This window comes from Corvus kubaryi, unplaced genomic scaffold (genome assembly GCF_017639235.1).
Source record: "Corvus kubaryi isolate FWS band 111438036 unplaced genomic scaffold, C.kubaryi_AGA036_p1.0 37334, whole genome shotgun sequence".
Taxonomy (NCBI): Eukaryota; Metazoa; Chordata; class Aves; order Passeriformes; family Corvidae; genus Corvus; species Corvus kubaryi.
Window position 1 is genome coordinate 23,640,585 of NW_024581108.1, and position 12,485 is coordinate 23,653,069.

The 12,485-nt window shown below is 45.0% G+C and overlaps 1 protein-coding gene and 2 long non-coding RNA genes across 6 annotated transcripts in view; 2 read left to right on the forward strand and 1 right to left on the reverse strand.

Annotated features, from left to right (window-relative positions):
* Positions 1-20: 20 nt before the first annotated feature.
* LOC121665926 lies at positions 21-1,782 on the forward strand. Its single transcript, XR_006016522.1, has 2 exons — positions 21-506; positions 782-1,782. It is a non-coding gene; the product is annotated as an uncharacterized LOC121665926 (long non-coding RNA).
* On the reverse strand, positions 1,080-2,503 carry LOC121665927. The gene is made up of 2 exons (XR_006016523.1): positions 2,413-2,503; positions 1,080-2,283 (listed from the first exon to the last, which is right to left on the reverse strand). It is a non-coding gene; the product is annotated as an uncharacterized LOC121665927 (long non-coding RNA).
* Positions 2,504-2,597: 94 nt separating this feature from the next.
* Positions 2,598-12,485, forward strand: part of PATJ (PATJ crumbs cell polarity complex component) — a 140,098-nt gene continuing 130,210 nt past the window's right edge. Inside the window, exons 1-6 of one of the 4 annotated variants that reach the window (XM_042030855.1) lie at positions 2,599-2,711; positions 7,324-7,383; positions 8,636-8,695; positions 8,778-8,944; positions 10,561-10,743; positions 12,069-12,208. In XM_042030855.1, coding sequence (XP_041886789.1) covers positions 8,674-8,695; positions 8,778-8,944; positions 10,561-10,743; positions 12,069-12,208 — 512 coding nt within the window. In that variant the 5' untranslated portion in view covers positions 2,599-2,711; positions 7,324-7,383; positions 8,636-8,673. Of the gene's footprint in view, positions 2,712-7,305; positions 7,384-8,635; positions 8,696-8,777; positions 8,945-10,560; positions 10,744-12,068; positions 12,209-12,485 lie in introns of those variants that run through there. The other 3 variants (XM_042030858.1, XM_042030854.1, XM_042030857.1) reach the window with 3 other exon arrangements.

Sequence of the window (12,485 nt, forward strand, 5' to 3'; positions counted from 1 at the left end):
CGAGGCCGCGCTGAGGGCAGAGCGCGCCCGTACTCAAGATGGCGCTCGCAGGGCCCGGCGGAGGGACGGGCGGGGTCGCGCCCCGAGTAAAGATGGCCGCGCCCGCCGCCGGCACCGGCCACGCGTTTGCCCGCAGCTAAGATGTCGGGCGTTCGGGGCCGCGGCCCCGCGGCGGTGCGGGGATAGCGGGGGACCCGTGAGGAGCCCTGAGGCGGCTCTCGGAGCGGGGCTTGGGCCGCTCCGGGTGCTGGCACCGCGGGCGGGACGCGCCCTGAACCGAGCGGCGGGGCCGGGTGAGGGAGGAACATGAGGTGAACCCTCCCCGCTCTTCCAGACACCGACGCTATAGCCTTGGCCCACCCGCTGAAATCGCACCTCTGCGTGTCCCCAGTGGTGTCTGGAGTTTGCTGGGTACTTGAAAAATAAGTTGGAAAAGCCCAGCCGAAGTTAAAGGGGTGACCTGCCAAACCTGGTTAACCCGGACTGGCACAACCCCCGTCATCCAGGTGGGCCTGGTGTGCTGATACTGTGTTCAGCATGCCCACAGCAGTCGGATTAGAGAAATAATTTCAAATTCTTCCCTATTTTCACATAAAACTGTGACTGCATTGTTAAAAATGCTGTTTATTTCAATTTTTAAATGAGTACTGAATTCCTGAAGCAGGCAAGCTTTTATCTTCATCCGCGTGTGCTCTTCGTAAGGTATTTTGTGGTGATTACAAACCTTTTCCTTTTCTCACTACCTTGACAGCTATTTATTTTTCTATTGTGATTATTTCAGGTTTTTCTAGTGTTTGAAGGCATCAATTTTCCACTTATGAACTGCTAGGGATCCTGGAGTGTTTATAGGAGATGGAGAAGTCGTTTGGAGGAAACACACCCAGGAGAGGCACCACCACTGTCCTAAGTTTACATTTGCTCAAGAAGCATTTCCTGAAAAACAAGTAGGGACCTAAAAACTGGAAAACTGAACCTAACAAGCTGGGAAAGCAACTCTGAAATAGTACTTAGAAGAACATCATCGTTACCCATCCCTTCTGGAAGTCTTTTGGGTTTTCTGGGCATTCTTTTGGTGCACGGTGACTTGTCTGGAGCCTGTCAGTACCAAAGAAGGGTTTGTCCCAGTCCCAGATATTCCAAGAATCCGTGGAAACGCAGATTAAAAACGTGTGGATGGCTGACAAAGAGCTCAGCCAGCAATGTGAAATATTGCCATCTAACAGCTTTTTGGGAGATGCGTGTAAACTGAATTGGCAGCCTGGAGTTCAGCAGGCAAAGTATGCAAATGAAAATTGATACTCCTCTCAGCAACTGGAAGCGAAAGGGCAGGGCCGGAGCGCGCTCCGGGATGAACTCAGCCCTCGGAGATGGAGACAGAGGTGCACTGATGGGAAAAGTGCCCGGCTCTTCTGTCGGCGGCGCGTCCCTCGGATGGATAAATACACCACTCGCTGTTCATCACTGTCAAGAAAATTGTCACTTCTCACGAGCGCCACATTAATTAAAACTGAGAGTAAGGACTGGGAAGTTGAGTGTTCAGAATCCTTTGAAAGGGGGATGGAATGGTGTGTTCTTAGCGTGTCGCGTGCTCTGGTGCAACTGCTGCTGCTCAGTGAAACGAAACGGGTGCCAGAATGAGGGGAAATCAATCTGAACTCATGAGAAATTGATTTCCAAACCTCTTGTAGCCCTTACCCTGTGCAACCAACAGGGCTGTGTAAGGTCAGCAGATGGGCTCGTGAAACTGTGTAGCAGAATAAAAATTGTATTTATCTACTTTAATTTGACTATTTTATGTGTGTACATATATAATTTTAAAAAGTCAGAAAGCAGACTAACGTACAGGTTTCAGAATGCACACAGTTCACCCAATTAACTTCAACTAAAATGGTGCCTGTTCAGTATTTCGTGATTAGCAGGAGGAAAATTTTACTTTTATTGCCATCCTGGGCAACGTTCTGTGTGGTGGAAGTCACAGAGACATGGTGTGTTTTGGGGTGCTGTAGGGGAAGTCTTGCAATCCCTTTACTCCATACGAGTTTTCCTATCGTTTTTTGCCATTCCCTTCTGTGAAGTGGTGGGGGCTGTGCTGCTGAAGCTGAGCAGAGCACATTATTATACAAGTATTATTATACACAGTTCACCCGAGGATGTACACCCGTGTGTGCAAAGGGGAGTTAACTCCTCCAGCAAAGCCCTTGCACCAAGCCGCCTCTACGTGCCCCTCTGTGGGGAGTTCAAAACATAGAATCACAGAGTATCATGAGTCTGGACATCGATGTGCTGCAAATAAATGAAAAATAAGCTTTGCTACAATATTTACACACGCGGTTTGCCTTCACTGGGGAACCTGGAAGCCACATGACAGGTTCAAACTATCATCTATAAACAGGCTGGCGGGTCAAGGCTCACCTGGAAATTGATTAAAAAGTTCATTTCGGCCCTGAAATCCCGCGGTGGCCAGAGGCCGTGTCCCGCTGGAGCGCGGCCGCCGCGGGCGCGGCGGAGCCGGGAGGGGCCGAGTCCCGGCCGTCCCTCGGGAGGCGGCTCTCCCGCCGCGCCGCCCCGGCTTCCTGCGCCGCAGGTGAGCCGGGATCGCCCCTCGCTTCCCGCTTCCGCCCAGGTGAGCGCCGGCGGCCATCCCGCCGCTCCCGGCATCCCGCCGCTCCCGGCATCCCGCCCCCGGCGCCACCGCCGCCTCCCGCCCGCAGGTACCGCGCCCGCCCCGGGAATGGCACGGATGGGGTGGGATGCGATGGGAGGGAGGGGGGCACGGACAGTCGGCGTGGTGCGAGGGCTCTGCTGCAGGAGTTAATTCCCCTTCGGACACGGCGGTGTGGATTATCGGGTGAAATGCGCGCATAAATATCTAAAGGGGATAAATAATCTGTGTTTATCTGTAATAAGTATTCCAGCCTGCCAAGAGGATGGAACCGGGCTCTGCCTGGTGGCGCCAAGCAATAGTACAAGGGGCAGCGGGTAGAAACTGATGCCCAGGAAGTTCCGCCTGGATGTGAGGATGAACTTCTTCCCTGTGCGGGTGACAGAGCACTGGAACAGATTGTCCAGAGAGGGTGTGGAGTCTCCCTCACTGGGGGCATTCCAGAACCATCTGGACACACTCCTGTACCTTGTGCTCTGGGATGGCCCTGCTTGAGCAGAGAGGTTGGACCAGATGACCCAACTGTGGTTCCTTCCAGCCTGACCTATCCTGGGATTCTCTAAGTGTTTCCAACAGTCTCCTGCTTCCAGAGCCAGACCCGTATTTTGTTGTGAACACCAGCTTGACCAGTATAGCCGTGACCAGGATACCAGGCTGCGCTCACCCAGAGACCCCCAGCTGAAAGCCATTCTGGCACCGGGGACCTCGACAAGTCCCTGACACCCCAGTAAAGACAGGGTAGGGCTGCATGGCTCCCGATGGCAGCCAAAGGCTCTCCATGGCATTGGTTTCATCCTGGTGTTGTGTTGTTGTGCAAACAGTTTCCATTGCTCTGAGAGGCTGGCTCAGGAGGAGGAGGGAGGAGAGGAGGGAAGTAACACACCTGTTGCGACACTTCCCCTCAAGTGCCTGTCAATCCAGAGATTCTTAGCAGAGCAGGTTTTTACTTTGTTTACAGGTGGTTAATAGGAAAACAGTTCTTCCGCATTCCTTGTTAATTTTTGACCCTTGTAAGTTCAGCGTGGTTCCCGGTCTAACAGCTCTGTTCCCCATGAAGTGTAACTTGTTAGCTATGTACACTGTCATCAAAGTACCTAGGATTTATTGGCAATGACAATATTTAGATACTGGAAATGAATTTTCCATGAGAACAGGTTTCTGAGACTGTGTTTTTGCTTCGTGGAGAGCAGCTTTGGCTTGAGCTCTCTCTTCTATTAGACAACAGAGAACCCACACCGGCACTTCTCTAGAGGCTGAAGTCCACAGGAATTCAGGTTCTGCTTGCTATAAAAGTTACCATGCCTGGAGAGTGAGTAAGGCTCCTCTTGATCTGCATTGAGACTGGTAATCACAGGTGCAGAGTGCTGGGTTTTCGTTACTTTCCTCCTCCTCTAGTCACTAATCATCTCAGGCTGCCCACGCAGCATTTTTTTATTTTTAACAATATTTTGCTGTGACCCACTCTACCCTGGAGAAGTGTGGTGTATCTGTGTTCAGGTACTCACAGAACTATTCAGTTTTTTTCCTTCTTTCAAGTGCCTGGAGCAGTCAGTGTGTGCTCAACAGCATTTTTATAAATCCTGCAGCGTTGCACAGAGCAGAGGTGGTTTCATAGGAAAGGTGTGTATGTGCTATGCTTGGTATGACTGAATTTTACTGTACAGTATAACTGACCATAACATGTAGGATAGCAAAATCTGTGTTAGAATAGTGTTTTTTCACAGTATGGAGTCGCTTGATGGCATGTAAACTACAAAATATTGAATATCTGAAGTTACAGCCGATGTCTTGTGAGGACAGTTTAGGATTAAGATCACACTAACAAATGCTGTTTTCCCTGGCTTTTGCTTTTATCAGCGTTTAAGCTGAAACTTTCCAAGTTAGAGGTCTCGGTGATGAGGAGGATGATATGCACTGTATTAGTCACTCCTGATAACAGGGCCAGGAAAAATTCCAACTGCATTAGTGCAGAAAGGTGACTTTGGATTGGGATGAGCCCTTTGGCTGTTCCTGTGGCAGGCTGCTGAGGCTGGCCATTTTAGAAGCCTTTGAGAAATAGCAGCAGTTAGTTGGCACTTGTGGATTTTAATATCCCAAAAGGTTTCAGCCAGGCTGAGTGGGGAGAACATCCCATGAGGCCGTACTTTTCCTGGAGGGATGCAGGTTGTTGGAGGCCAGGTTGAAAGACACGAAGCAGAAGCGGTTGTGGATGAGTGGGGAAAAATGGGCAGAAGAATCTCTGCTGGCTGAACCATGTCCTCTTCCAAACCCCAGCAGCAAAGCCTCAATTTCCATCTTCCAGCAGCCCTTTGTGGAGAGCAGGTGCTTGTCAAGGCTGCTGATGGGATGTGGGGATGTCATGTTCCCCTCTGGCTCTGGGATCGCCGGGGCTGAGCGCTCCGTGTCTCTGTGCAAGTGGCAGGCGTCTGGCAGGGGGGTGATGGCAATGGAAGACTTAAACCTTTCAGCTCTTCTGATGACCTCTGCTGGCACCAGCATGGGGGAATTCCTTTTTCCTTATGTTGCTTTTGAAGAAGATCCAAGTCTTGGGATTTCATACAAAACCTTCTGAAGTTTTCCCACTCCCTCGGATGTGTTGAGTTCAACTCTCAGAAGTGAAGACAGTGGAACCCCAGATGGATGCTGTCCTGGGGTTAGAAAACACTCAACCTTCTGAAATTCATCATTTTCTTGATGATTTTATGGTTATGTTGGAAGTTGTGACATAAATGTTGAACTGAGGTTTTCCATAAGATAAATAAGCGTTTATAGAAGTTGGAGACTGGAGCTAAGGAAGTGGAATGTGGAGTGCATGGAACTGATTTTAACAGGACAAACCAAAGTGTTTTGGATCATTCTTCAAAATTAACACCTAGGAATGGACTTTCTAATTTATCAACTGTTTGTTGATACTCTGCCTGGACTTGGAGTGTGTTTGGAAAATGTTTAATGATAAACTGTTTGGGCTGTTAAACATAGACATCAATAATACATGGAGATGTGAGTTTCTCTGGTGCCCAAAAGCCAATCTTAGAGGCCTGTCCTCAATTATCCATGACTTGAACACTCTAAATTAGTTTATATTTTCAGGGTTCCCTTCACACCAGAAGGAACTGTTTGCTTTAATTTTTCCCCCCACTCTCTTATGGAAGAAAGGAAAAGAAAGAAGTACTGAGTGTGGTTTTAACATATTGTACCAAAAAAAAAAGAAAAAAAATCACTAAAAAGCATTGCAAGCTGGCTGGAGGCCAGCTCTGATCATGAGGAACCCCAAGTGCTGTGTAAACTTGAACTGTTATTAAACCACCTGAGATCCACTTGGGCATCCACTGGCACAAGTGGCCTGCAGTGGCTCTTAGGGACACTTGGAGCAGCTCAAGCAAGAAGCTGAAACTTTCTTTAATCTTTTTTATTTCCTCCTGTTTTGTACCTCCTTCTCCAGGGAACTTCTGCCTCGATGGAGCCAAGATCTCTTACCTATAATTCTTCTCCTTAAATTTAAATCTCCGATTTTCTCAGGTCATAATCAATCATTCCCCATTGTCATAATTGCTGTTGTTACACCCTCTGTAATGGAAAAAAAGATTAATTTTGGGGATGGTTAGCATGGCACTTGGAGGCTGTTTTGGAGTGAGACTGGGTGTTTCTCGTGGTGCAGTTTGGTCCTGCTATGAGGTGTGAACACATCACCACTTCCCCTCTTGTCCCCCTCCTGCCAGTGCTGGCAGCTCAGAGCTGGCTGGGCACAAAGCTCACCCCACCAAAATGTGAAGGATTCATTCTGAGTGTTTAGCTCCCTGTTCCAGCTCATGGTGGGATCAGCTGAATGGAAAATGGAAAGGGAAGAATAAATGCATGGAAGAGGGCTGGGGAGCTGGACCAGCCTCTTGGCTTTGGCTCTTGGGTGGGCATGGTGCTGTCAAGTCGTTATTTCCTGCCATGCTGGGTTTCTTCTCTGGGTTTGATCTTTTCTTCACCCCACTGCTGATTTAAAGGTGTTTCAAGCCACTTTTCCTCACAGGAGTTATTTTCCATCCCTTTCTCATTTTGGTTCGCTCGCTTTAGAGTTTTTTTTTTTTTCCTCTTTTAACTGCTGATGTGAGGTAGAAAAACAGAGGAGGGAAGCGAATGGAGTGAAGTTAACCCGGGAAGAAAGAACAAATTTCCATATTCTTTGTCCTGATTTGTTAAGGTTCATGCAGTATTTTCATTCGAGGAGGTTAAGTTTTGTCTTTCTGGTTTAATGAAGACTCAGGAGTGTGTAAGGAAATGGTGTTTTCATCTGTTCTTCAGAATCAGCTCTCAGCTCAGAATCAAAGGCTGCTGTGCTCTTAGAAGTGTTTTATTTCCAATGGAAAAGAAAATAAAGCTGCAGCACTTCCAAAAGTTCAGATGCATTCCTGAAAATCTTTCAGGGGGTTGTATGGCTTTGCTGCTTCAACTCTTGCTATGAGTTTGATTTAAAATGACCTCCTAAATCTGTTAATAGTCTTGCAAAGCGACTCCTTTTGCCTGGCCCTGGGTGGAAACCACACAAACCCACCGAGTTCTGCAGGAATTCCTGCAGGAGCCAAAGCTGCTTGGATATGCACAGCAAAGGGTGCATAAATCTGAAGTTTCAGTTTGTGACACGCCTCCATCCACTTCTTCTTTCCCATTAGGTAAATCAACCTGACTCTGCAGGAGAAGGGAAGCTACTCACCTGCATAATTAATATTTTGGTAAATATAACACTGTCCTCCCAGAATTCCAGATGTTTTCACTGAGAGCACAGACAGCGTCAGAGGCAGAGCTGAAAGGATCAGAGATCCTGCTGGGAGAGAGCCCCTGGAATGTGCTTCCCCTGGTGTCACGTTCACCATATGACCCTTGCTACTCTTGAGTTGCAAGACAAAAAATAAGTAAAAAGCTTTTATATAGAGAGAGGGGTATGGCTATTTTTGTTCCAACATAATTCCAAATATATTATTCTGAAATTACACACTTATATACTGGATAGAATTAAAATTACATAAATTGTGCTGTTAAATGGCTGACTTCTTTCAGAAGAGCTTGTACTAGGTGAAGGAATCTTGTTTGGTAGAGCTGCCGTGATAGATTTCAGAATGACAGGCTCCACATCAACTTAATAACATGCAAGCAAGGGTACAAATTTATCATCTCTGCTAATTGCAAGTCTGTTGTTTTTATACTGCCATCTAAGCCTCGGCCCCAGTTGGAGACCTGTTCTATTTGGCACTGTGGAGGAGCATGATAAAGGATATTCTGCTCCTTAAAAGCTTGATAAAGGATACTTTGCTGTTAGTGTATGTAGAAAAGAAAAAGGCAAACACCTGCAGGAGAAGAGAACAGGTTTCCTTCACCTGTTGTGAATCAGGCTGTGATTGGAACTGACCTTCCTTAGGAACATGTTGGAATAGGGATTACTATGCCCAATTTTGGGCTTTAATTCTGTGCTGTCCCATGAGTGGAGGGAACAACATTCTTTTATAGGGAAACACAAAAGTTTCACCTGTATTGCCATCCAGCAGGGCTGAACGATAATGATAAGAATACTGTCTACAAATGATCAGGTGGAAAATATCTTCTAAATAATAGGTAGATTTTAGCTCTGTGTATATCTGTGAAGATCACAATTATAATGTCAATATCCAAAAAAATTTGGTTGAGCATATCTGTGTTTCGGTTTTCTTAACCTGCATTTTTATTCATATTTGAAAGCGTTGTTTATATTCCTTCCTGTGTGTGAAAGGCAAAGCACATGGAACAAAGACAAAGTTTTGTATATGCTGAGGCTATGTTGAGAGCTTTGTTAAATACTTGGGGTAAGCAACAGGGTAGTAGTATTTTTTTAGTAAATTTGTTGTAGTTAGCTTAGTATTTTATTACTGCATTTATCAAATGTTACTATTCTGTTGGATATATCATTTATTAATTTGATTTTTTGTTGTTGTTGTTGTTTTTAAACCTCAGCCAGGTTATTTTGAGTAATTCCGAAAGTACCCCTCAACATGCCTGAAAATCCTGCAGCAGGTATGTGGTCTGAAAATGATTCCTTTTGCTGAGTGCTGAGCAAAGAAGCTCCATTCCTAACCTGGACTCCTTTGTGGTGCAGATAAGCAGCAGGTGCTGCAGATCCTGGATCGGCTGCAGGCAAAACTGCAGGAGAAGAGGGATTCCCAACACCAGGAAAACCTGACTATTCTACGGAACACCCTCAGGAGCCCCTTGTTCAACCAGATACTGACTCTCCAGCAATCCATCAAGCAGCTGAAGGAACAAGTGAGTGTAAAATTACTGTTGTTGGTGTGATGATAACTCTGGGCAAGTGGAAGTTGAATCAGGATGTGTAGGCGTGTGTTAACGAGGGCGCTCTCGTTAATAATCTGTAACGTGGTGTGAGTGAGTGTTGGGCTTTTTTTCTTCTGTGGAGCTGGTGTCTGCAGAGGCACTGCTGAAATGAGAAGTGGTTTTGCAACAAACAGGTCATGGGGCAATGTGCTTTAAAAGGGATGCAGGAGAGGCAGGGTTGTGTTGGAAAAAAACATCTGCAAAAGACATCAGCTCCAGTATTTTGAGTCCTGAGCAGTGTTGGAACTGGGATCCTTTGTTTTTCACAGGAACTAAGTGCTGTTTATCAGCTCACTGGCAGCATCTTTTCTCCCTAAAAGACAGCATCACTTAATTCCCTCTAATTTTTACAAGAATGCTTAACCTGCTTCAGGATGTAAAGTGTAGAAAACCCAGCCTGAAGATTTGCCAAGCTCTGATGCAGCCGTACCCAAGCGAGTTTTAAAATGACTCGGCTTCAGCAGCGGTTGGAACTTGTGTGGGTTGGTTTATGAAGCCAAGTGACATTTGATTTTGCGGACAGGGGCATCCACAGCACAACCTGGTGAACACATCTCACCCTGCAGTTAAGATAAAATCATCAGCAAGCTTAAACCCAGCAACTGAGCAGCAGCAATCCCCATCTGTGCTGCCACAGTGCCCAGCCGGAATTACAGCAGGGTGGGTGTCAGAGGGACAAGGCCACCTCACTGTCGTTGCCAGATGTCTTGCAGATGTTCCTGCCTGGGTGGCCTGGTGGTGGCTGTGCTATTCATTATCCCTTCTTCCCAGGTTCCCATAGATGCTGCATCCCTTCCTTCCAAAGTTTGGATGCATGTTTGCAGGCTATTAAAAAATGTATGAAAATGCAAATGTATCTAAGAAGTTACTGTGACGTAGTGGGGTTTATATTCAGAATGTTCAGAACTCTCATATCTCGAAAATTTAGGTTTTCTTGAAATTCTATTTAAGCATGGGCAGCTTCATTCAGGATGGGATTTTCCAGGTTATGATGTCACGCTAGGAATATTTTTGCATTTCTTCGTTATCAGTGAGGACTAGAAGTGCAAGTCCTAGCAGTGGTAGTTGGTTTGTACCCTAGACTCTCTCCGGGGAAGGGATAATACAGACCAGGCCTCAGGCTCCTGAGTGACTCAAAATATTTGGATTTTTGTGCCAAAGTTCTACAAAGCTTTGCCTGACAGTTGCAGCAGTGCTTGAGAGCCTCTTTAGAGTTTGGTGCTTTTGCATGTGTTGTTTCTGGAACACCAGGGTGAAAAGAGGATAAGGGGCACGGGCAGGGGAGAAGCATGAAAGAAACAGAGAGAAATGAGTGGAGTAGAAACACAGCTGAAACATTCAGGGAACTTCTGAAAAACAGTTTAAATTTCATGTGGTAGCTTGGTTATAGCTTATCTATTAATGCTGCCTGATTTATACAGGTGAGTATATTTGTGTGAATGGGCACAGGTATTCTCCTTTGGCAGCCTGCACACAAAATGGTGTTTGTGGAAAACCTTTCCTTTTGTTTTCAGTAGTTTTTCCACACCTTTGTTCATTTTCAACAGCTCAATTACATGCCCCCTGACTGCTCAGTGGATTTTGATTTTACCAAGAGGGGGTTGTTGGTGTTTGCTGACAAATCAGTCACTGCTGGGACACCTTTCACTTCACCTGGACCCAAAGCATCAGCCTTCACTCCAAACCTGGGAGTTAATGAATTTAACATGATCATCCAGCAAATGGCAAAGGTAAGGCTCTCAGGGTTAGTGAACCAAACTTTTGTTCCTTTTGGAGCATTTCACACTGCTTTTTTTGTTGTGTGTCTGGAAGCATGGTGCCTCCTAACCAGGAGAGAGTAGAAGTGTTGAGAACTTTTCCCTGTGGAAGATAATGTCAGGAATAGGAAATGGTTTGGTGGCTTGTTTTGTTTTTTAGCTTTCTTTGCCAATTTTCTGGTTTACTTTCTACCAAACACACCAACATAGTAAGGAAATTTCGATTGCCAGAAAGCATTTTTGGTATTTGATGACACTTAATTGAAATTGGACATTTTCAGCAGAAACTTGTTTTGATGGAGGCACTTTTTTATCAAGTACATTTTAAATTGGAAACGTACCAACTGTATGAACTGTGCAAAGTATTAAAAGAACTAGCATGTAATATTTTATTTAACTCTTTATTTAGTGTGTCTTAACTTTGTCAGACAGATGCAGATTTTAAAAGCTTGTCATGTAGCATGGACCAAATTCCCTAAGAATTTCTACAGGTGCAGACATCCACCCATGGGGGACTGGCATTTATACCACAAATGTATTGTTCTCTGTTATTTTCAACCATTAATTTAATTGGTTATTCATGCCTTTCTATATTAAGTAACTGTTGCTAATTGACTTCCTTAATGTAGCTGTAATATTTTGAGCATTACTCTGCTCATTAGTGTGTCATTAACTCATCAGAGATAAGATTTACAGTAAAGGCTGCACGTTATTTGGAATAAAAGAGCTGTGATAGCAGTGCGTTCTCCCAGTAATATCTCCCAGTAAACATCCCCAGCAATCTTGTATTAGAACTGAAAAACAGGCAGTTGCAAAAGCAAACTTTTTTTAGCATTAGGTGTGAAGCCACAGGGAGGGGAAGGAAATTAATTTTCTGTATTTAAAAGCTGCAGTCTTTTGAATGCACACCTAAAAATCAGCATTAAAAGCATGGGGAGCCAAAACACAAGTAATTTAGTTCAGCTATACAGCATTTCCAGAAATCCCAAATATATTGCTCTAGACAGCACTTCGTTCATAGTTTTCATCCAGTTTGGAATTCATCTCATAAGGTGAATGAAGTGTGAAAGCAGCTCTTAAATTCCCTGAGGTTTCAGAACCTCAGAGTGCTTGCATATCCAATACGTTGCTATATTAAAAATAATAAATGAAGGAGCTTTTATAGAAATAACATATTCGGTATTTTGCCTTTGTTTAGTCTTAGGAGGAAAATAATTCTCCAAGTGTTCATAAATTTTGAAGTAGCTCATTCTATTGCTTCGAAAATTAGTAAGTCATTTTATCTTCTGTTTTATTAGGGAAGACAAATAGAATCAATAAAGATTGATAAACCTTCTGTTGGAGGTCTCGGATTTAGTGTGGTTGCCCTTAAAAATCCCAGCCTGGGAGAAGTTGGTATCTTTGTCAAGGAAGTCCAGCCAGGAAGCATAGCTGACAGGTGAGATCTTCATAATTGTGCTGGAAAATTGTGTTTTCCGTGAAGGGAAAAGTCATGACCTTCACGTTGAAAACTCTATCAGAATAACATGTTTGTCTGGGTTATCTGGTGGGATATTTTGGTGGTGGTATCTTGCTTTTCAGCTAAAGGGACTCATATTTTGAGGATCAGGTTTTCAGATGAGTTTTAAATATCCAAGCCATTCATAAATGGAATTTCCAGAAATCATTACTCACTTCAGAGAATCTTGAGTCCTGATTAAAAAAACAAAAGAAAA